Source organism: Oncorhynchus mykiss, chromosome 10 (assembly GCF_057628025.1).
Source record: "Oncorhynchus mykiss isolate SJ-2025 chromosome 10, ASM5762802v1, whole genome shotgun sequence".
Taxonomy (NCBI): domain Eukaryota; kingdom Metazoa; phylum Chordata; class Actinopteri; order Salmoniformes; family Salmonidae; genus Oncorhynchus; species Oncorhynchus mykiss.
Window position 1 is genome coordinate 46,938,574 of NC_143031.1, and position 23,330 is coordinate 46,961,903.

Below are 23,330 nucleotides of genomic sequence, written 5' to 3' on the forward strand. Positions count from 1 at the left end.
AAAGATAATTTATTTACCACATTTTTTGCAGTTTTGCATTAGTGCCTTATTGCAAATAGGAGGCATGTTTTGTAATGTTTTTATTCCGTACAGGCTTCCTTTTCACTTTGTCATTTAGGTTAGTATTGTTATTGATCCATCCTCAGTTTTCTCCTATCCTAGCCATTAAACTCTAACTATTTTAAAGTCACCATTGTCCTCATAGTGAAATCCCTGAGCGGTTTTCTTCCCCCCCCCGGCAACTGAGTTAGGAAGGATGCTGTATCTCTGTACTGACCGGGTGTATTGATATACCACCCAAAGTGTAATTAATAACCGTTTAAAATTCAGGCTGTAACACAAAATCATGTGGAAAAAGTCTAGGGGTGTGAATACTTTCTGAAGGCACTGTATGCCTTTATTCAAATGCCTTGTGAATAAAACAACTGATCAATATTGATGAATATAGAGAAAGCACACATCACAAATATCAACCATAGGCCCTTCTTTACCCATTCATTTGACTATCTACAAATCATGTAATGCTACATTATATTAATGAAATAATTGGAATTAACTCCCAGTAAACTATTTGAAGGGTAAAGTCCTTTAGTAACCATTCCTGGACATTACCACTGGATATTGACGTTTCTCCCCTTTGGCCATGAATTCATCCGGATAGTAGGCTCCATCCCCTATTGGAGGCGCGAAGGCGCAGCGGCATCAACTGACTCTCGTGGCACTGAAAGCTGTTGGGAGTCAGAGAACGGATGCTGAGTACGGATGTTGAGGTTGGTACTGCACTCCTCAAGATGTCCAGTTTTAACAGCATGTGACTCCAGAGTGGGACTAGCGACCAGGAACGGAACGAAGCCTGACCATACATACATTGAAAATTTGTAAGTAAATGACTGAAATGGGAAAATAATGTGCAGAGACGGAACCTGACATTCCGAATGGGCCTAGATGTAATTGCGAACGCTATAATAAATGCTGTCATATTGCATGCACTTGCACTAGCAGGATTTTCCCTGGAGGGAGTTAATCCAGGCCGTTTAGCCTACGTTATTTCCCTAACTCGATAGAATGAGAGGGACTTATTTTTGGCTGATTCATTCGTCTTTTTCTTTCGCCTATGCAAGCAAGTATATTATGGCGTTTCATAAATCAATCTCTGGATGCCATCCAGTGGAGAGTGACAACGCGCGCATCACAGGAGGACTACGTAGACTATCTGAAATGTCGATCATATTTCCCTGGATTTTTTTTCGAGGGAAGTATCATCCACACGGTTAAAACAAATTAAATTATGAAGATTGCAATGTGAAACTAGAGGTGTCCGAATATATGAAAAAAATTGCTGAACTTTATGACTGCGTATCCTTGAAGTCAGAGGCCCGTACCTAAATATACATATGACATCAGAAATGAAAGCCCAGGGCAGACGAATACAAATAATTAACAGACAGCAGTGAAATAGTGCATGTCTCCAGCGACACACATCCTCAAACTACTATAGACTGCAGTTCAAAAGTTATGTTTTAATTTACCCACAATAAGACATTTTGCTTCTAATTTTACAGAAGGGTTGGAGAGATGTTATATTTGTTCAATTGCACCCTTTCCTTGCAGTCACTCTCTTGGAAGAGCTCGAACTCTGGAAGCCATGGCAAACAGAGGACCCAGTTATGGGCTGAGTAGGGAGGTTCAGGAGAAGATAGACCAGAAGTATACTCTGGACCTGGAGGCCAGACTGGTGGACTGGATCATCTTGCAGGTTGAGGGGGACATAGAACGACCAGAGTCTGGGAGACTAAACTTCCAGAGCTGGCTCAAGGATGGAACAGTGAGTCTCTGACACAAACTCTGGTTGATGTAACCTTATGCATGTCTTCATTATTCTAAACCTAACTCTTAAAACACATATACAGATCATCTCAGACTAATTCACCATTATCATAATAGACGATATTTGATAGCCTTTGTAATTATGGGGTTTCTTCTCCTGGTCCTCAAAGCCACCAACCACTGCCACCTCTAATGCTAGGTGGGTGTAGGCCAGTTCTAATCTGTCACTCCATTATTTCATCTCTCGTTGCAGATTCTTTGCAGGCTCATTAACAGCCTCTATCCACCTGGTCAAGAGCCCATAAAGAAGATCCAAGAGACAAAGATGGTCTTCAAGCAGATGGAGAAGATCTCTCAGTTCCTGCAGTCAGCTGAAGCTTATGGGGTGAATTCCGGGGACCTTTTCCAGACCGTGGACCTATGGGAAGGTACAGCTCTTCCACCTTACACTCACATGCAGCAATTGGTTAGTCCTTATGATAGATAACTTCAGGCATGTGCCATGTATGTGAATATAGCCTTTCAATATAATATACCTTCCTGGAAAGGATTCATTTGTCAAATCATACATTTCTTTTCTACAATTTTTAAAATTGTTATAACCAATGAGGGAACAACATGGACTACTTGAGACTGCAGAGAGAGCACACCCCCATCCACATTGACAGAGCCACAGTGGAGGGGGTCAAAAACTTACATTTCCTCTGCGTGCACATCACTGACGACCTAAAATGGTCCCTTCACATAGACTGCGTGGTGAAGGAAGCTCAACAGCACCTCTTCAACCTCAGGAGAATCAATACATTTGTCTTGGCTCCTAAGACCCTCACAAACTTCTACAGATGCATCATTGAGCGCATCCTGTCAGGCTGTATCACTGCCTGGTATGGCAATTGCACTGTCCGCAAACACATGGCTCTCCAGGTACGGTGATGCAGTCAGCCCAACGCATCACCGGGGGCACACTGCCTGCCCTCCAGGACATCACTCGATGTCACAGGTCGACTATGAAGATCATTAAAGACCTCAGCCACCCTCCCCACTGCCTTTTCACCCCTCTACCATCTATCTAGAAGGCGGAGACAGCACAGGTGTATCAAAGCTGTGATGAAAGACTGAGAAAACAGCTTCTATCTCCAGGCCATCACACTGTTAAACAGTCACCACTAGTTGGCCTCCATCCAGTACCCTGCCCTGAACCTTAGTCACTCTTAATAGCCGGCTAACACCCGGTACTCTACCCTGCACCTTAGAAACTACTGCCCTATGTCCATAGTCATTGAACACTGGTCACTTTAATAATGTTTACACTACCGTTCAAAAGTTTGGTGTCCTTGTTTTTGAAAGAAAAGCACATTTTTTGTCCATTAAAATAACATATTGATCAGAAATACAGTGTAGACAGTTAATGTTGTAAATGACTATTTTAGCTGGAAACGGCTGATTTTTAATGGAATATCTACATAGGCGTACAGACTCCCATTATCAGCAACCATCACTCCTGTGTTCCAATGGCATGTTGTGTTAGCTAATTTAAGTTTAGCATTTTAAAAGGCTAATTGATCATTATGAAACCCTTTGCAATTATGTTAGCACAGCTGAAAACTTGTCCTGATTAAAGAAGCAATAAAACTGGCCTTCTAGTTGAGTATCTGGAGCATTAGCATTTGTGGGTTCGATTACAGGCTCAAAACGGCCAGAAACAAAGAACTTTCTTCTGAAACTCGTCAGTCTATTCTTGTTCTGAGAAATGAAGGCTATTCCATGCGAGCAATAGCCAAGAAACTGAAGATCTGGTACAACGCTGTGTACTACTCCCTTCACAGAACAGCACAAACTGTCCCTAACCAGAATAGAAAGAGGAGTGGGAGGCCCCAGTACACAACTGAGCAAGAGGACAAGTACATTAGAGTGTCTAGTTTGAGAAACAGACGCCTCACAAGTCCTCAACTGGAAGCTTCATTAAATAGTACCCGCAAAACACCCTTCTCAATGTTAAGAGGCGACACCTGGATGCTGGCCTTCTAGGCAGAGTTGCAAAGAAAAATCCATCTCTCAGACTGGCCACTAAAAATAAAAGATTAAAATGGGCAAAAGAACACAGACACTAGACAGAGGAACTCTGCATTGTTTTTTTTATTGCTAGGTATTACTGTACTGTTACAGCTACAAATACAAGCATTTCGCTGGTACCTGTAATAACATCTGCAAATCTGTGTATGCTACCAATAAACTTTGCTTTGACCTACTAAAGGCCAAATCTAGTATTGAAATGTCTGTCTGGTATTTTGTGTACTACAGGGAAAGATATGGCTGCCGTGCAAGGGACCTTGTCAGCACTTGGCAGTATGGCGCTCACAAAGGATGATGGTCAATATCGTGGTGAACCTGATTGGTTTCATAGGTGAGGAACCAATCATGATAGCTGTTTGTAATGAGTTGTACAAAACAGCAATGATGTCCATTTCTGTATTACATACCACTCCAAAATGAACTATTTATAATGAGTCGCCTTAACTTGACTCCTCCTCCCTCTCACCTGTTTGCTTACGTATCATTACTGTAGGTGTAGATCTTCCTATCTGACTTGTATCAGTTTTAATCTCTCCTGTACAAACATCCATCACAGCAGGTCATTCACGTTTTGTCTCCTGTGCTTTTAGGAAAGCTCAGGGAAACCGGCGGGAGTTTTCTGAGGAGCAGTTGCGTCAAGGCCGAAGTCTGATTGGCATGCAGATGGGCGGAAACACGGGGGCATCTCAGTCTGGCATGAGGGGGTACGGCATGCCACGCCAGATAATGTAAAAATGTAATTTGGCTCCTCTAAATTAATCCAAAGTTGCTCTCTCATTAGCTCAGTGTCAGCGTGAAGTTTCCCTGATGATCTCGCTATAGGGGCCCGAGATGTAACCTTATACTGAAAGTCTCAGAACACTATTACAGGGCATTACAGATGATGTCCTTCAATAAGCCTTTGTAAGAGCTCACAGTGGCTCTTCTTCACTCAGTTACACGGTCTGGTGTGTCATTTCTGTCGGAGTGGATGTTTTTGCATCAGACAGGTGTTCAAGGTTTCTGTCAACACAATTGTGAAATGACAGCAACTGTGCCATTGTCTGAGAACTGTTATTTTGAAAAGTAATTGTAATGATAGTCACGATAGTATTAAGGTGCAATATTCTTTATTCGGGTAATTTACAGCACCAGTAGTCTTATTATTTACTACACTGCGGAATGTGAATGCCATGCACTACGGCCATTTTTCTTTTTATATAACTACCTTCGTTGCATGATTTCTTTATGCACAAAGTTCATGTTCAGTATTGAATGTTAAGTGAAATATTTGTTGAAGTACTTCAATTATATGCCTTTTTTTCTTGTTTAATTTATGTTACTTAATGTATCCAGATGTATGAGTTCTGTGTGAAATGACTAATAAAAAGCATGAGTTGGCGCAAAAAGTTGGTAGAAGTGCTGCCTAATGACGAGTTCACTCTAGGCTATAAATATAAATAAAATTGCACACTATATACAAGCTCCCAGTAAATTATTGGGTGAAGCACCAATATTTTGTCATCATTGTGCCTTCTTCAGGGTAATGTCATGAATGCTTGAACTAGGTTATGTAGACAAAAAGTGCAATTAGTGCAAACAATGACAATAGTGAGGGGTGTGTCATAGTTATTAGGGTGATGAGATTTTTTTTTAAATGAATTGCTAAAAGCATTTAGAATATTAGGCTAATGCAGTGGAGGCTGCTGAGGGGAGGACGGCTCATAATAATGGCTGGAACGGCGCTAATGGAATGGCATCAAACACATAGAAACCATGTTTGATACCTTTCCACTTATTCCGCTCCAGCATTACCACCAGTCCATCCTCCCCAATTAAGGTATCTGTGCGCTATTGTTATATTAGATAGTGTACATAGTATTAGCATCAACATTTATTATTATTTCACAAAATTTCATATACATATTTCATTGTTTACATTGAATTAAATCTTTGTTACATATAATCTTTTGGTTCAACCGCAATGCACAAAAAGCATCATCAACAAAGTGGGTCTCTAACCCAGGCAGCGCCATCTGTCCTTCAGAAGCCCGATGGTGCCCGCCACAACAGCGCGTACCTGGCAATGGCGCACATTGTAGTTCCTCTCTGCGGGTTGGCGAAAGGGGTGAGCAGCCACCGCTTGAGAGGATATCCACTGTCGCCTGTAAGGTTAGTGAATGGGTTAGGCACTGCAGCAGAGAAATTGCAATTGATTTAGAATTTCTACATTACTCATCCGTACCTAGAAGCCAGCCATCAAACACAGCTCCAGCCTCAAGTCTGCGCCTAACACTGCTGATTCTCCATATGAATGAGTCATGGGTTGACCCAGGCCACCACCATGTCCGCATCACATATGATTTGGACATTCATGGAATGATAAAGCTTTCGATTAATGAAAGCCAATTCACTCTCACTCATTGCCCTTATAGCAACATGAGTGCAGTCAATTACACCGATTATTTAGGAAACCGGACATTGCTGCAAATTGCACTTTGTTATTTGCCTGGTCACCCACGGTGTAAAGAAACTTTGTAGAGGTGCGTCAATCCAGTTATACCTCCTAACACGTCTGGCATAACGCGGCTAAAGCTTGGCTGAGAGATCCTTGACCTGTCAGCCAATTCCCTTTGAAAAGTGCCGGTTGCCAGAAATCCGAGAGTTGTCAGTTGTCAGCACGGCTTGGTTTCTGCGGGTGCTTCTCTGTAAAGCTGGGCCTACTACAGCACAGAGATCCAAGAGAACAGCTCTTGGTAATCGGAACCGGTTTATACGCCACATCATCATCATTGGCCAGTAAATCTTGCTGGTCTTTGAAAGTTCGCAAAGTTTATAAATGAGGCCTCTGATCACAACTCCATTTTGCTTCTCCCTTCCTATAGGCAGAAACTCAAACAGGAAGTGCCCGTGCTAAGGACCGGTAGCCTCCGAGAATAACATTGAGGATTACAGAATACTGATAAGTGACCGAGTTTCTCAGGAAGTCTATAGGAGATGTTGTACCCACTGTGACTATTCAAATCTACCCTAACCAAAAACTGTGGATAGATGGCATTATTCATGCAAAACTGAAAGCGTGAACCATCGCATTTAACCATGGCAAGGTGACTCTGAACATGGCAGAATACAAACAGTGTAGTTATTCCCTCCGTAAGTCAATCAAACATGCAAAATGTCAGTATAGAGACAAAGTGCAGTCGCAATTCAACTGCTCAGACATGAGACGTGTGTGGTAGAGTCTACAGACAATCATGGACTAGAAAGGGAAAACCAGCCCATCGAGGACGACGTGTTGCTTCCAGACAAGCTAAACACCTTTTTTGCCCACTTTGAGGATAACACAGTGCCACCGACATTGCCCGCTACCAAGGACTGTGGGCTCTCCTTCTCAATGGCCGAAGTGAGTAAGACATTAAAGCATGTTAACCCTCGCAAGGCTGCCGGCCCAGACTGCATCCCTAGCTGTGTCCTCAGAGCATGCGCAGACCAGCTGGCTGGAGTGTTTATGGACATATTCAATCTCTCCCTATCCCAGTCTGCTGTCCCCACATGCTTCAAGATGTACACCATTGTTCCTGTACCCATGAAGGCAAAGGTAACTGAACTAAATGACTATTACCCCATAGCACTCACTTCTGTCATCATGGAGTGCTTTGAGAGACTAGTCAAGGATCATATCGCCTCGACCTTACCTGACACCCTAGACCCACTTCAATTTGCCTACCGCCCCAATAGATCCACAGACGATGCAATCGCTATCACACTGCCCTATCCCATCTGGACAAGAGGTATACCGATATAAGAATGCTGTTCATTGACTATAGCTCATCATTCAACACCATGGTCATCATTAAGCTCGAGGCCCTGGGTCTGAACCCCGCACTGTGCAATTGGGTCTTGAACTTAAAGACAGGCCGATCCCAGGTGGTGAAGGTAGGAAACAACACCTCCACTTTGCTGATCCTCAACACTGGGGCCTCTCAAAGATGCATTCTCAGCCCCCTCCTGTACTCTCTGTTCACCCATGACTGTGTGGCCACGCAAGCCTCCAACTCAATCATCAAGTATGCAGACATCACAACAGTAGTAGGCCTGATTACCAACAATGACAAGACAGCCTACAGGGAGGAGGTGGTGCCAGGGAAATAACCTCTCACCCAATGTCAACAAAACAAAGGAGCTGATCCCACCCCCCCCCATCTACATCGACGGGACAGCAGTGGAGAAGCTTCAAGTTCGTCAGCGTTAACATCACTGATAAACTGAAATGGTCCACCCACACAGACAGTGTGATAAAGAAGGCACAACAACACCTCTTCAACCTTAGGATGCTGAAGAAATTTGGCTTGGTACCTAAAACCCTCAAACTTTTACAGATGCACAATTGAGAGCATTCTGTTGCGCTGTATCATCGCCGGGGATGGCAACTGCACCACCCCAACCGCAGGGCTCTCCAGAGGGTGGTGCGGTCTGCCTAACGCATCACTGGGGGCAAACTACCTGCCTTCCAGGACACCTACAGCACCCAATGTCACAGGAAGGCTAATAAGATCATCAAGGACAACAACAACCCGAGCCACTGCCTGTTCACCCCGTTATCATCCAGATGGCGAGGTCAGTACAGGTGCATCAAAACTGGGACAGAGAGACTGAAAAACAGCTTCTATCTCAAGGCCATCAGACTGTTAAATAACCATCACTAGCACATTAGAAGCTGCAACTGCCTGATCGTGGGGGAAGAGCAGAGCACACAAACTCACACGTTAGCTCAATCTTAGCTTATAGTGTGGGTCAACTGTAACTCCTGCCACGTTATAGTTTATTCTACTATACGTGTGAGTGTTGGCAGGATATAAAGAGTGTGCTTAGTCCTGCAGTGGTCTGCTCTTGTTAAGCTAGCTACTGCATAGCTTATTCACCGTGGAACACATGAGTCTAGGCAAGATGGCTGCGCCCTGTGAGAGATAAGCGTGGTGCGGCTTGTGACACTTGACTCACTCTCTGGGGAAAACTGCAAGTCTGCTGGAGTGAAACATACACAGACTCCTGAGCTTGCAGTGTTAGGCACGGTCCCTGAGACCGAATGCTAACCGGGACGGTTCTGGTGGAGAGACAAGACACAACAACTAGGACAAACCCTCAGCCCCGCAATACTGGTTGACCAATCTGAGTATTGCCCAGGTTGGTACACTGTCACAAGTAATTAAAACATGGACAAAACCCAAACAAGATGGCTGATAAGGAAATGTGTTTTAATAAATGATTAGAATGTTACAGTCCTGAAACCATAGGTCTGATACCATGTGTATGAAATTAATTTGAATCATTAGATTATTATAATACGTGTGTAAGTGTTAGACTCATTCGATGATTCGATTATAATACTGTGTGTGGTTTTAGTCAGAATCAACATTTGGGAACAATGTGTCTAGTGTTTTGAGAACAGACTATCTGTCTGAGCCAGATCTGGGGAGACCTTGGCTGGGACACTTCCCAGTCCCAGGTCTCTCCCTATCTTAGGGGAGGGTAGGAAGACACTATTCTCACGTACTCCCCTAGGCTCTATTGGCGGGCGGATTTGATGGTTGGTGTGGAAGTATGTGTGTCGCTATAAATTGAAGGTCCTGTACTGTACACGTCAGAACATTCCTGTGAATAAACATTTAACTTAGTAGACTGGGCCTCTGTCTGTTTTCGTTTCTATCAGTATCTTACAAATCCTGATATAACAGACGGAGGGTAACATAATTTAATTGGTAAATGAACAGGAGTATAGAATTATCCTGACAATGGCACAAGCCAAACCGAGTGGGGAGACAGCAGAGCTCCCAAGTGGAGAGGCTAGCTACTTCAAACTATTGAATAGCTGTTGGTATACTTCTGAGCTTTTACACTCTAACATAGAGCTCTAAACAAGCGAATCCTCTCTGGAATGAGCTGAGAATAGGAAGAGGTAGAGGTGGGAGTAGCAGCACTACCCAGTACACAGGACTAAATGTATCCTGCCCAGCGGAAGTATACCATATTGGAGTGATCCAATATGGTGCTACATAAAATCAGAAGCATTAGACTACTATTGTTGGCCCTAGTTTGTCTGTAACATTAAAGAAAAAGGGAAATGGTTGCTGTGAAAAAGGGGTAATACTTTCTGTGTTGGTAGTAAAAACAAATGTGCTCATGTTTGGGTTCCCTGTGTTGCCAACCAGAATTGTGGGAGAATGTGAGATATGGTAGCCTAATCTTTTGTCATTTGTAATCATGTATTATCAAGGGGTGTGCTTGTTTCTGCCCGCAGAGGGAGCCTTTCACTCTAGTGGTTGCTTGACGTGCACAGTGGCTATCACGCTAGCCTGTCTGCTTAGTGAAGTTGAATGAGAGCCTACTGAAAACTGAAGCACCAGATAAACGAATTATGTTTAATCTTATCTTCACGGTAAGGCAGTTATAAAGCATATGACATAGAACACCAAGTTAAGCGGAGTTTAATGATTTTTCTGTTTTTCTGACGTTTTCATAGTTTAATTAATTTATAAAACTCCGTTAGCCTGTCGTAGTCATGGCGACAGAGGACTCAACGAACGTTCACAGAGTGTAAATAAACGGAAACATTGTAACTTGCTGTTGTTAGGGATATGTTGAGAATGACATGATAAATGTTTTTGTGAGATGGGAGAATATACCTTTTACAAATAGTTTTTTAGTAACAATTTTGGCTATTTAGAATTGCATAAGAGTAGCCTAGTCAGGTACATGTAGCGCTTCATCTTGATTGACTATTGTGATGAATTAATATAATTTCGTCACATTTTATTGTAGCCTGATGCACTACCATTGTCTTTCCTTTATTTATCGTTTTCTCCCAAATGCAATGTGTTGCCCAGTTGAAAATTACTATATCTAACAATTATGTTTTGTAGAACTTCCATTGCTCCTCAAAGAAGTGCAGGAGCTTAGTGGGGAAAGGAAAAACAATTGGGGTAAGCATCAGTCATCTATCTTACTCAACTTAATTTCCTCATCCTTTTTTTTTTGCATACAGTATTGTGAATGGCATATATAGTTTTTACATTCACAATGCATGAGACACAGTTGATTTTAGTACATCTGAGCAGATTGAAATGGATGTATTCCTGATCCTTTCCCCCCTAATTTCCATTATTTTTTATTAAACTAGCTAACTGTGAATAATAAACATGTTATAAAACATTAACAAGGCTACATATCTCCTCATTATTGGGAGGTGACCACATGCCTGATCTAATGATGTATGACAGGCTTATGTGTTTTCTATAGGTTGAACTGAAAACTTAGTGGCAAGGCTCAGACAAGAACCCCCCCCCCCCCCCCCCCAAAAAAAAGGTGTTGGACTTGATGGGGACACTCTTTAGCCAAGAGACCATGGCAAATTCTTTACTTACAGACAAATGTAACTGTATAACTTTAGACCGTACCCTCGCCCATACCCGGGCGCGAACCAGGGACCCTCTGCACACATCAACAACTGACAGCCACGAAGCATCGTTACCCATCGCCCCACAAAAGCCGCGGCCCTTGCAGAGCAAGGGGAACTACTACTTCAAGGTCTCAGAGCAAGTGACTTTCCTCAAGCGATGTGCTGCTCCTTGCCACAGACTGGGTGAATCTTCTTAACCAGCTCTGCTGTCACAGTCAAGAACCAGATGGTTCTCTGGGTTATGGCAAATTCTGGGATGTAGTTCCAGCCAATCCTTTCCACATGTCCTTGATAAATGACATTTGACCATTAAAACAACCATAGGCCTCTGTCAAATATGTTAAAGGTCAGTAGGTTCAGAGTAAATGTTTGCCTTAAGGTGAAAAAGGTGCTTTCCAGAAGTCAAAGAATAAGTCAAATGTTTGTTTATTCAATAAGAGGAAACTAAATCCAGGTACTATTCATAACCACAGAAGGGGACTACATTTCGTAAATAGGCTGCATTAATTAATTTCAAATGGGTAACTGTTGTCAACAGTAACAGAAGAGACTGGAATGTTAAACTGGACAGAAACGTTTATACTAAAACGGCCTTCCTCTGGGAAGACCACAGGTGGATGACAATCCTCTCAAATCAGCCGAGATCTATGTCCATCTTTCTCTGAAAGAAAATTAAATCAGAGTACATTTTCAATGCATTATCTAAATGAACCCATAACCAAGAAATACAGTTAAAACCGATCCCCTAAAAAGTCCCATGTCTTTCCATTTGGTTGAGATTCAACAAGCATAGGTGATACTAGCTTGAGTAAACAAGGTTTGAGAAATGTTGAATGTATTCTGGCCTCCAAGGTCAAAAACATTTTCTTACAAATACACCACAAAGTATGATTCATAAGACTGACTTTTCATAGTTGAGAATTACCTTAAGGTTCAGATAATGTTCCTCACTGCTACAGTGGACTGATTTGGCTGTTTCCCCATTGGTGTAGAAGATGTTGCACAGCTTGCAGAAGAATCCAGTCCTTGGCACCAGATAGTCTAACCCTGCAAGTAAAAGGAGAGCGAAAGGGTCGTTATCACAATATGGCACTAAAAGCTCTTTAGCAGATCCCTGTCACACCTGATAATAAAAATAGGCAGCCACACAAACATAAGTCAGTTTCTCTAGCATCTTACCAACAGGGTTGTCAGGTTGATAAGGGCCCAGAGGTTCCTTCTGCTTCTTCTCCTCCTCCTCCTCTGGGATAGCTTCCACACCACTGGCTTCCTCACCCTCAGGGTCCCCACAGACCCGCTCACTGTCAGACACAGGGCTCTGGACATCCTGACCATACAAAAACAATCATGTCTTTCACTCATTCGTTCTACTTAGCCTGAGAGACCAACACCAATAAATATCTTCACTCTTCTCGGTGTTAAGTGGATTGACTGAAATCTTTCACCTTGTTTAAATTAAGGAAACAAAAACAGCAAATAACCATCTTTCACCTCTGGATAGGGGCTTTTGGTTGACTGGCCATTAGACTTTTCATCTCCTTGATGATCTCTTGATCTTCTGTTGTTCTGACCAGCCAACCACAGCTCATATTTGACTGGTGGCTTCCTGTATCAGAAGATCAAAATACAATGTCACGCAGTACTAGATCATGAAAGTGTACTTAGATGCATCACTCATACATTCCAGTTTAACAACATTCTTTCTCAGATTATTTAATTGGCTGTATATTCTTCCAATAGATTCCAATCAATTGAACTGGCAGTGAACATGGACTGCATACTAGCATTCTTCAAATTCCATTTAGTCTAACTATAATTTCCATCATCTACTCTATTACATATTGTTAGGGGTCATTGAAAATTATTTACCAGTATATTAGTGAGTCTCCCTTTTTGCACAAACTGACTCTTAACAGAGTCCCGTAGAACTTGTGTGGACGTTGGAAGTACTTCACCATTTTCTGAGCGGCTTCCACGCTCTCCAACTGGATATAACACTGAAAAAAAATAACATCCAAGTGAAAGTCCTTTATTATTAGAACCCCCCCCCTAAAAAAAGGGCCGGTGAAACTACCTTTCCATGATGCCAGTTCAAATTATAGCCAGTGATTTTCCCGAAAGGCTGGGCAAGTCGTAAAAGAGAGACGTCAGAGTACTTCTGGAGTGGAAGCATACAAATGTAGATGGATCTCCCACTAGGCCTCTATATTGACAGAAACAAAGTCACATTACACATAACACATCTTTGTGTTACAAATATTGACTCTATACTAGGTGTAGTTTAGTTAATAACTAAATTCTCTCATCAGATGCATAATGTGTACAGCATAGATACACCAAACCCACCTCCAACTTTTTCTGTGAAAAGCACATGCTAACACTGACTGGTTTCCTCAACAACTGTCCTTTTCCTTTGTAGAATTTCACCATTTCACGTACTTCCTCAGTAGTTTCAAGCTCTAACCATGCCTGAAAATATAGGAAATTCTCAATGTCATACAAACTAGGACATTAAATGCTTGCACAAATCAGGGGTTGAGTAAAGAAATTTCTCTCTGTATGCCAAAATGCATGAATATCAAATTGTTATTCACCACTGTTGCTATGACATCTAGTTTTCTTCATGGGATGGAAATAATGTTAAGTACCATACAAAATAAATACACTGATCTGCAAGTAACATAATTATGAACATACCTCCTTTCTGAGGAAGGATATGGCATGGTCGACAACTTTCACGTTTGCTTGCTCTGCCAGTTTCAATAGGGCCACCGCCATGTTTCCATAGCCCTTTCTAATTGGGCTAATATGGACAACTTTTCCATCCTGTAGAAACAATTTTACTGCGCAACCTACTATCAATAATGTTGGATAAAACAACTTTTCTACACTTGACACATTCTAACTACATGTTTCTAAATGATCATTTTGAGGAATACCAACCCATGAAGCACCCTTTGACTCTGCAAATAAAAACAAAAAGTAATTATAACTATAAATTATAAGCTGCAGATTATTTTCTTAATGTGTTATGCACACTGGCTAAACAGGCATAATAATTATGTCTATTGCTGCCAAGTAATAAAAATTTTCATCATTCATTGCTTACCCAGCGGCGTGTCCCCTCCAGTACTGTCGTCAAGTTCATCCAATGTAACAAAGTCATCCATATTCTCAGGGAAATCCATGTCATCCATATTGTCCTGTTGGAAATAAGTCCACAACATCAATAAGTTAAAGAATTTGAGTTTCAAGTTCCACAGTGCTGCACTAGAACCATATCTTATCTCATGACAAATACTTGTTGCAATGGGAAACTGTAAAAAGCTGCTCAAACAATGAACATAAAAGTATGTAAAATTGTATTCAATAGTCTTGAACTATGATATAGATCCATGTCTCAAAGCTAGGAAGTGAACTCTGTGGCTGCACTATTACAAATTAAATTGACATCTTAAATATGCTCAAACCTCTTGGTCAGTCCAGGTTTTTACCATGTTAGGGCTGAACAAATAGGCATGTCTACTGATCCATACATCTACAATGCTTGGCTGACTTGAGCGATTAAGTGCCTGTTCTGGATTACTACTGTCAGTCTAGGTTTTCTGGAAACAATTGGAGCTTGTACAGAGATGGCTCTATAACCTTTGATATTAAACCATGGAACGTAAGGAGATCCTTCAAAGCTGATCTCCATCTGATTTGTAGGGCACTCATAAAACTGATGGAATTAATAGCCCCTGAGCAAATAACATTGCCTTCAGAAAGTATTCACACCCCTAGACTTTATCCATTGTTGTGTTAGCCTGAATTTAAAATTGATTACATTTAGATTGTGTGTCACTGGCCTACACACAATACCCCATGTCAAAGTGGAATTATACTTTTAAAAGTTTTGACATGAATTAAAAATGAGAAGGTTAAGTGTCTTGAGTCCAATAAGCCTAAATAAGTTCAGGAGTAGAAATGTGCTTAACAAGTCAAAAGTTGCATGGATGCAATAAGTGATTAAAATGATTTTTGAATGACTACCCATTCTCTGTACTACACACAGATAATAGTAAGGTCCCTCAGTCGAGCAGTGAATTTCAAACAAAGACCATGGAGGTCTTCCAATGCCTCGCAAATAAGGGCTCCAATTGGTAGATGGGAAAGCCCCCCCCCCAAAAAAAATACATTGACTATGCCTTTGAGCATGGTGGTTATTAATGACACTTTGGATGGCGTATCAATACAACCAGTCACTACAAAGATATAGACATCCTTCCAAACTCAGTTGCTGAAGAGGAAGGAAACCACTCAGGGATTTCAACATGAGGCCAATGGTTACTAAAACAGTTCGTGTTAAATTGCTGTGACAGGAGAAAACTGAGGACAGATCAACAACATTGTAGTTACTCCACAATACAAAACTAAATGACAGAGTGAAAGGAAAGAAGCCTGCCCATAATAAAATATTCCAAAACATACATCCTGTTTGCAATAAGGCAAAGAAATTAACTTTATGTCCTGAATACAAAGCGTTATGTTTGGGGAAAATTCACACATCACCGAGTACCACAAATTTTCAAGCATGGTGATGGATGCATCATGTTATGAGTATGCTTGTCATCGGCAAGGACTTGGGAGTTTAAGGATAAAAATAAACTAAATAGAACTAAGCACAGGCAAAATTCTAGAGAAACCTGGTTTAGTCTGCTTTCCAACAGACACTGGGAGACAAAATCATCTTTCAGCAGGCCAATAACCTAAAACACAAGGCCAAATATACACTGGAGTTGCTTACCAAGACAACATTGAATGTTCCTTAGTGGCCTAGTTGCAATTTTTAAAATCTATGGCAAGACTTGAAAATGTCTGTCTAGCAATGATCAACAACCTACTTGACGGAGATGAAAGAATGTGTAAATATTGTACAATCCAGGTGTGAAAATTTCTTAGACTTACCCAGAAAGACTCACAGCTGTAGTCGCTGCCAAATGTGATTCTAATACATAATGACTTGGGTGTGAATACTAATGCAAATTCAATATCTGTACTTACTTTCAGTACATTCGCAAACATTTATAAAACATGTTTTCACTTTGTCATAATGTGTATTGTGTGTAGATGTGTGAGACTATGTAATACATTTTAAATTCAGGCTGTAACAACAAAATGTGGAATAGTTCAAGGTGCATGAATACTTTCTGAAGGCACTGTAAGTAGTGTGCTATGGTATCAAGCAAACTCAATATTCCAACAAGCCATGAGTCAAACCGGGCATTGCTGACATGAGTCACAGAAAACATCTTGACTGTTTGTCTAGATTGACGAGGTTCAGAAGTGTCAGATACATTTTATTTGCCACTGAAACTTCTGCCAGATTTCAGTGGTTCTAGGCAATAGATGACCACATCTGTTTCAACTGATCAGTGGAGGATCTCACTCAACAAAACTACATTCTCAGGAATGCTCCCAGAACTTCAACCAAGTTGAAGAGTTGAAGCACACATGCTTTAAGAAGCCATTGCTAGGAACCCACATCTTGGTTACTTGACAAACTTATTTTCAATTCTGGGAACAATGAGCCTTTTGTTGGTTCTGATCACAAATATAAATGAAAATAATTTTTTACATCTTCATGAAATCTCTCCTGTTCCATCATGTTCTCCATTGAAACGTCAGCATCACACAGAGCTGGATCATCGGCAGCCTTGATGTCAGAATCCTCCAAGGTATCGTCTACCAAAAGTTCTGAGATTTCGGGTTCCCCCTTATCTTTAGAATCAGCCACCAGAGAAGCACTTTTGGAAGAAGCAGGGTTTTTAGTTGCAACACCAGCACCAACCTCATCACCTGACAAGCATTGTTCAGGTTCCACCTGGATACCCTTTCCATCTAGATCTTTGTTTTCCAAATCAACGTCCTCCTCCTTGATGTCCTGCTTGACCTCCTCTGAGGTGCTTTGTTGACCTTCTCCTTGTTCCATCACTTTCTCAGCAGGTTGTTTGCCTGTACTGGGTTTCTCTTCATTCGTGGAGTTTGAGGTCTTGCAAGTCTCCTCGCTCTTGTGTCTGCTGCTGCGGCCTTTACTAGAATCTGCTCTTCTGGATGTGGTGGAGTCAGGACTTTCTCTACAAGGCAAAAACCATTGAGGTAAACTTCCCTGAGACATACTTCCTGATGAGTCCCACAGAAAAATTGGTCGCCATTGCCCCAGTCTTACTTACCTCAGGCGCTTCAGTGACGATGACAAGTATACTTTGACACTCTTTCCATTGATCTTGAGGGGGTTGGAGTGGTAGTACTTCACCATAATGTCAGCATCCTTCCAATCTACCATCTCAATCAGGACCTGCAGATGAATAAGGGAGGATTCATTAGACGAAGCTAGAGAAGGTACTGCATAATGGGAGGTTTGTGTTGAATTGATCTATTCTAGTCATACAATCCCATGCTATTCTGAATTTAAAATAGATACACTGCATTGTTACTGTTAAGAACTTGTCTATTTGAAATCACCAGAGCGATTTGCAGAATTTGATTGATCACACTTTAATTCCGTATTGCTCAAACCTTACCTGATCACTTGAAAATGTTGAATGCCGCACATCCCCAAACATCTTGGCGAGATCAAGAATCTCTGATTCTCTTTCCTTCCCAGGAGGTAGGTGGGAAAAACAAACCACTGTATTGGTAGCTTGTTTGGTCGGCCGTTTTTCTGGTGGTTCATCCAACCTTGGCGGCTAAAGTAAAAAACAAGCTCATACTGGGATCTCTGTGATTAATACTTCTGTATTAATTATTATCATTATCTCAAACTTTTAACAGACAGATGCACTTACATGAATACTGCACACCATCGGTGACAGGTACAGAGTCAACTTATTTCCCTTCACGAATGCTTGCTTTTCACTGAAGTGATTCACCATATTGACTGCCTCTTTGTGAGAATCAAACTCCAGGAATCCCTGTAACAAAAAGACAACACTGAATCATTCAATAGACATTCAACTACAGATGTTGCAGCTTTAACATTCTCTAAAAAAGTTACAACATGTAACCTTTTGGGCGACCCAACCAAATTCATATGGAAATTAGTTATAGCTGTCATTCTCATTGAAAGCAAGTCTAAGAAGCAGTAGATATGTTCTATGTACCCCATTTCTATGCTTCCCATGCTTAAGTTTCATATTTCTTTCAGTTTTGTACACAAGTGTCAAACAGCTGAAAATACAATATTTAGTTATTGAAAAGATATTTCACTGCAGTTTAGATGGTACAACTATTCTCTACAGTAGAGTTGCTTGTTTTGTCAAAAACTGAAATTAGGCAAACTATTTGAATTTTTGCAGCCATGAAATGGTGCAGTGATTTCTGAATAGTGGATCTTTAAGGGTTGAGTGCTTATTCCTCTTTTTTTAATCAATGTGTAATTTACCTTGCAGGGGAACACCAGATGTTTTACAACTGTGCCGAATGGCTTGGCCAAAGTCATCAAGTCTTCTACACCAACAGAGCCAAGGGGAAATTTTGTAACCACCACCTTTGTGCCAACCTAAAGCAAAATATAAAATCACACATTCAAGCATGTAGCTTTAAGCAAATTAACTCCATCATAAGAAGTTAATGATATATTTAAAAACATATTTACTAGGCAAGTCAGAACAAATTCTTATTTACAATGACAGCCTACTGGGGAATGGTGGGTTAACTGCCTTATTCAGGGGCAGAATGACAGATTTTCACCTTGTCAGCTTGGGGATTCGATCCATCAACCTTCCGGTTACTGGCACAACGCTCTAACCACTAGGCTACCAGCCACACCAAATAATCTATTTATAAGAAAACATCACCACAAAAGGGGCATCATTACCTTGGGCTTCAAATAGTGTCTTTCTGGTGCAGACCAGACTTCACCTAAAGATGAAAACGAGACAGTATTTATTTTCAAGTGGTTTGCAATTGGGCCTTATTTGGTTTGGATCAAACTTGACTTTGGAACGGGACTGGGGATATCACCTCCTATGCGGTCTGAGCTATGTTGTCTCTTGTACGGCATAGCAGGACGTGGCGTTCTCCTGAACGGTGAAATAGCATCTCTACTTGGGATGGAGTTGGACCTGGAAGATAACGTAAACAGTGCTAAGTAAGAAGAGGAACAGCTAATGATTTTACATCATGACATGCCTGTTTTCAACATGAAGCTTAATTTCATTCCCCTCACATTTCCTTCCGGGTATCAGGTCTTTTCCAATCTGGATATCTGTAAAAAAATAATAATAAAAAAAAAGAAAATAAACAACTAATTAGAATAAAACCAGGTAATAGGAAATATATCAATTGATTGTGACCTGTATCAGCCCATTCTCTAAATGTTTTACGTTGCATGTTAACACTTACAGACGCAGGAGTTCTCGACAGCCCTCCACGTGGCTTAATCCATTGACATGATCCTTCCATTCCTGTGAAAAAAGCAAACTCATTAAGCTAAATGAATGCCAGCACAGCCAGAAGAGGACTGGCCACCCCTCAGAGCCTGGTTCCTCTGTACATTTATTCCAAGGTTCCAGCCTTTCTAGGGAGTTTTTTCTATTTACCGTGCTTCTACATCTGCATTGCTTTCTGTTTGGGGTTTTAGGCTGGGATTCTGTATAGCACTGACATCTGATGTAAAAGGGCTTTATAAAAGTATAAGAGTGTTGATTTAAATTACATAGATACACAGTACAAAAGCAAGAGTATTGGAATATAACAAAGCTTACCTTAGTAGAATTCAACATGCATAAGCATAGAGAGCATGTGTGTGGGTAAACCTTGGGCACAACTCCATGAAAATCATCCACTTGATAGGAGAAAGGAAACCTTTGCTGGGTCTCGGATGGTTTTTCCCTTGAGGACCAATTGTGACGGGAATCTCTCGTCTCAGTCCGCCGCTCTGGTCGACTGTGAATCTCCACTCTCCTATAGTCAGTGTGACAATGTCTGTTTGACCGGCGAGGTACTGCAGGGGGACTGTCCCGTTTGCTAAGGACTCCATCATCTGTATCCTCCTGCCGGCTGTCTCTCTCTGGGGAGGCCTCTCCCTGCTCCTCTTGCTTGGCTCGATTGGCCTTCAGTTGCATTATCAGATAAGGCAACGTCTCCACACTGATCTCGTTCTCTGGAATCTGGGCCAGAGCATCCACGTCTTCGGGAGAGAGCCCCAGAGTGGCATATAAGTTCATAGCTCCATCACCAGATCCTTGGTGTGCAGAGCTGTTTCCCTCACTGCCCTCCATCCTCAAACATCCAGGGCACAGAGAAGTTTATTCTGAAATGGGGGGGGGGGGGGGGGGGAAAGGTGTTCTAAAGGAGTTTCCCAAACTTGGTCCTCAGGACCCAAGGGGTCAAGCACATTTTGGTTTTTGCCCTAACACTAGACAGCAGATTCAAATGATCAAAACGTTATGCTTAGTTGATTAATTGAATCATCTGTGTAGGAATACAGCAACAAACAAAAAAAACGTGCACCGAGTTTGGGAAACCCTGAACATGTCTAGTTACATCAATGTGGTTGGGTAAAACGTGTAGGCCCTACAGATGAGCCTTAGGAAGAAAGTATTCTTAGCACGACTGTGAAACTGAAAATGTGTCATCTTCAATGGCTCTCTGCCTGTTCTTCATTTGCTGTGGGTAGCTAGTCATTTGCTACAGTAGCTACTTAAATTGGAGGGGGCTTCAGCACAACAACAGCCAGTTGTTGTTAACTAGCTAGCTACACATCTTTAGCTCTGCTAAATTAAGCCAAATATCATCTCAACCCGATGAAAAAAATATTAGCAAGCAAGTACCATGTAGCTCTAATGTTACTGCATTATTGTTGGCTAGCAGCACGCACCGTTGGAGAATGCTGCCTTGCTGACCACAGCCAGGAAGCTAGCTAGCAAGAAGCTAACCATAGCTTTCTAGTAAACACAGACATAGTTTCGGGTTGAATGTTTACGCATACAGTTCCACTACTACATGGAATGCACATTGTGAATGCTGTAAAACATACCTTTCAAGGAGCCTCCTTTCTGGGTATTTCGTTAAATTTAGTGGCTACAGTCTGACCAACGATATTTATAATTTATCCATCTACCAGCGACATAAAAACAGTAGCTTATTCCCTTAACGGAATTTCAGAATAAAAGTCCCCCGCGTAATTACATTACTTCTTCTTTTGTGAGGTTTAACGGCGGTTGGCATCCAATTTGTTGCATTACCGCCACCCACTAGACTGGAGTACATCTCCCTTATACTTTGCTTGAAAAATAAAAATGGACTAAATAAATACCCTACCATCTAACACTACACTCACTAATTTCTAAATGATATAAAATAAAATTAACAACACAATTTAATTAAATGTATTTATTCCTACCTCATGCCTGGAAGGTTGGGACACCACTTAACACACCCTGTAACTCTTCTGCTGTCAAGTCTCGCCCACCCAATATCTCTCTGCAGCTGCCACCACAACCTCAATTTCCTGTGAATTCCGTTCCATCCCTGCAGTACAGTTGATAACCATTGCTATAAATGCTAAAAATCCAATCTTACTGAAACATTTAACTTTTTGGCCTATCCCTCTGTACGGGTATACATCTACTACTCTCACCACTCCACCTTAACCCATCTTCCTCTACTTTCTTCACTGCCTCAGCATATGACAACTTCTACTCTACTCCTGGAAACCTCAACCTGCCTCTCTCGCACCGGACATTTCTGATCCCCAGCTCCATGGGCACCAATACAATTAACACATTCCTCTACTTTCCCCAATACTACACATTCCTTTGTCTCATGCCCTTCTGCACATTTCTCACACCTTGAACCCTCCCTCCTGCCACATGCACTTAAGCTTGACACCTGTAACATCGTAATGTATTCGGCTCATACAGGATAACTTATATATCCTAACTTCACTTTGTCGGGCAAAGACTCAACTTCAAAACTCAAAAGAACAGACAATGACTCTTCTGTTTCCGCACTCTCGCCACCCTGTCTGCGAGCATCACATACACCGGGAATCTTTCCCCTCAGATGGTCAACTTTTATATTTACTGCTACCCCAGTTATCATTATTTTCATTGGTGCCCTTTTCTTGATAGCGAAACAATACACTTTTCTTGCCGCCATTCGTTTTACTCCGAGCGCATTCTCCCGCTGACCAACAGAAACAATTATCACTAGACCACTTCTGGTTACCCTAACCGATTCCACATTACCCAACTATTTTTTTCACCCACCGTGAAACCACAAATGAATCAACCAAAAGGCAAGAGTCCACTTTTTCCAAAAACTTCACTCCTACTGTCACAGACTCATCTTTTTCCTGATCCTCAGTGCCTACCTCGGTCTCCGATAACTTCACCACACCTATCACCTCCGATACTTCGCCCTTACTCACTTCCATTTCTCCTCCTGTCTTCAGCTCCCTCTACTTACACTTTCTACCATTCTTCTTTAACTTACCATCTCTATTTTTCCCCACAGTTTTTATCCCGACTCAAGCTCACCCTCTTCTTCACTCTCTCTCTTAAACCTCTTCTCCCTCTTTTTCCCTCCATTCCTCCTCCGTTTTCCAAGTATACATGTCCTTATGATAATACTGCACTTCTCCTGACAACCATCTTGTTCTTGCTTTCTCTAGGGACTCCATTTCCACCTGTCCGAACACAAATCCCCGTAAATAATACATTAACATGTATTTATTCATGATACATGAAAAATAATTGTCTAAACATGAACTATGATTCATATTTAAGTGACATTTGTATTAAATGTGGATTGTATAGTTTTTTTTCCAAAGTTAAATAAATGCCCCCAATGCAATACACTGTATATGAAATACATATTGTCTTATAGAGAAAAAAGTATACTGTGTGTCAATGTAAAAGTGGGGTTGGGAATACTCGGTGGCGTCAGTAGAATCTACATATGGTGTTATTTCAATTGGGACTCTGGTCTAAATACACAGCAACACTTC

The 23,330-nt window shown here is 41.5% G+C and overlaps 2 protein-coding genes across 3 annotated transcripts; one reads left to right on the forward strand and one right to left on the reverse strand.

Annotated features, from left to right (window-relative positions):
• Nucleotides 1-677: 677 nt before the first annotated feature.
• On the forward strand, nt 678-5,288 carry LOC110534099 (transgelin-3). The gene is made up of 5 exons (XM_021618769.3): nt 678-878; nt 1,612-1,825; nt 2,081-2,255; nt 4,129-4,231; nt 4,491-5,288. Exons 1-5 carry the CDS (start codon nt 763-765, stop codon nt 4,630-4,632), a joined length of 750 nt encoding a protein of 249 aa, XP_021474444.2. The 5' UTR covers nt 678-762; the 3' UTR covers nt 4,633-5,288.
• Nucleotides 5,289-11,745: 6,457 nt separating this feature from the next.
• Nucleotides 11,746-23,007, reverse strand: LOC110534101 (uncharacterized). Of its 2 annotated transcripts, none has more exons than XM_021618772.3 (21): nt 21,357-23,007; nt 20,083-20,630; nt 19,721-19,782; nt 19,545-19,583; nt 19,340-19,440; nt 19,194-19,237; nt 18,759-18,875; nt 18,163-18,288; nt 17,899-18,063; nt 17,548-17,672; nt 16,953-17,451; nt 14,445-14,538; nt 14,279-14,298; nt 14,033-14,161; nt 13,682-13,804; nt 13,410-13,538; nt 13,205-13,332; nt 12,827-12,941; nt 12,515-12,662; nt 12,261-12,382; nt 11,746-11,996 (listed from the first exon to the last, which is right to left on the reverse strand). In XM_021618772.3, the coding sequence occupies exons 2-21, from the start codon at nt 20,596-20,598 to the stop codon at nt 11,970-11,972; spliced, it is 2,829 nt and encodes a 942-aa protein (XP_021474447.2). In that variant the 5' UTR covers nt 20,599-20,630; nt 21,357-23,007; the 3' UTR covers nt 11,746-11,969. The 2 variants fall into 2 exon arrangements, with proteins under 2 accessions (XP_021474447.2, XP_090043002.1); XM_090186876.1 differs by having other exon boundaries at nt 20,083-20,507; nt 21,357-21,487.
• Nucleotides 23,008-23,330: the final 323 nt, after the last annotated feature.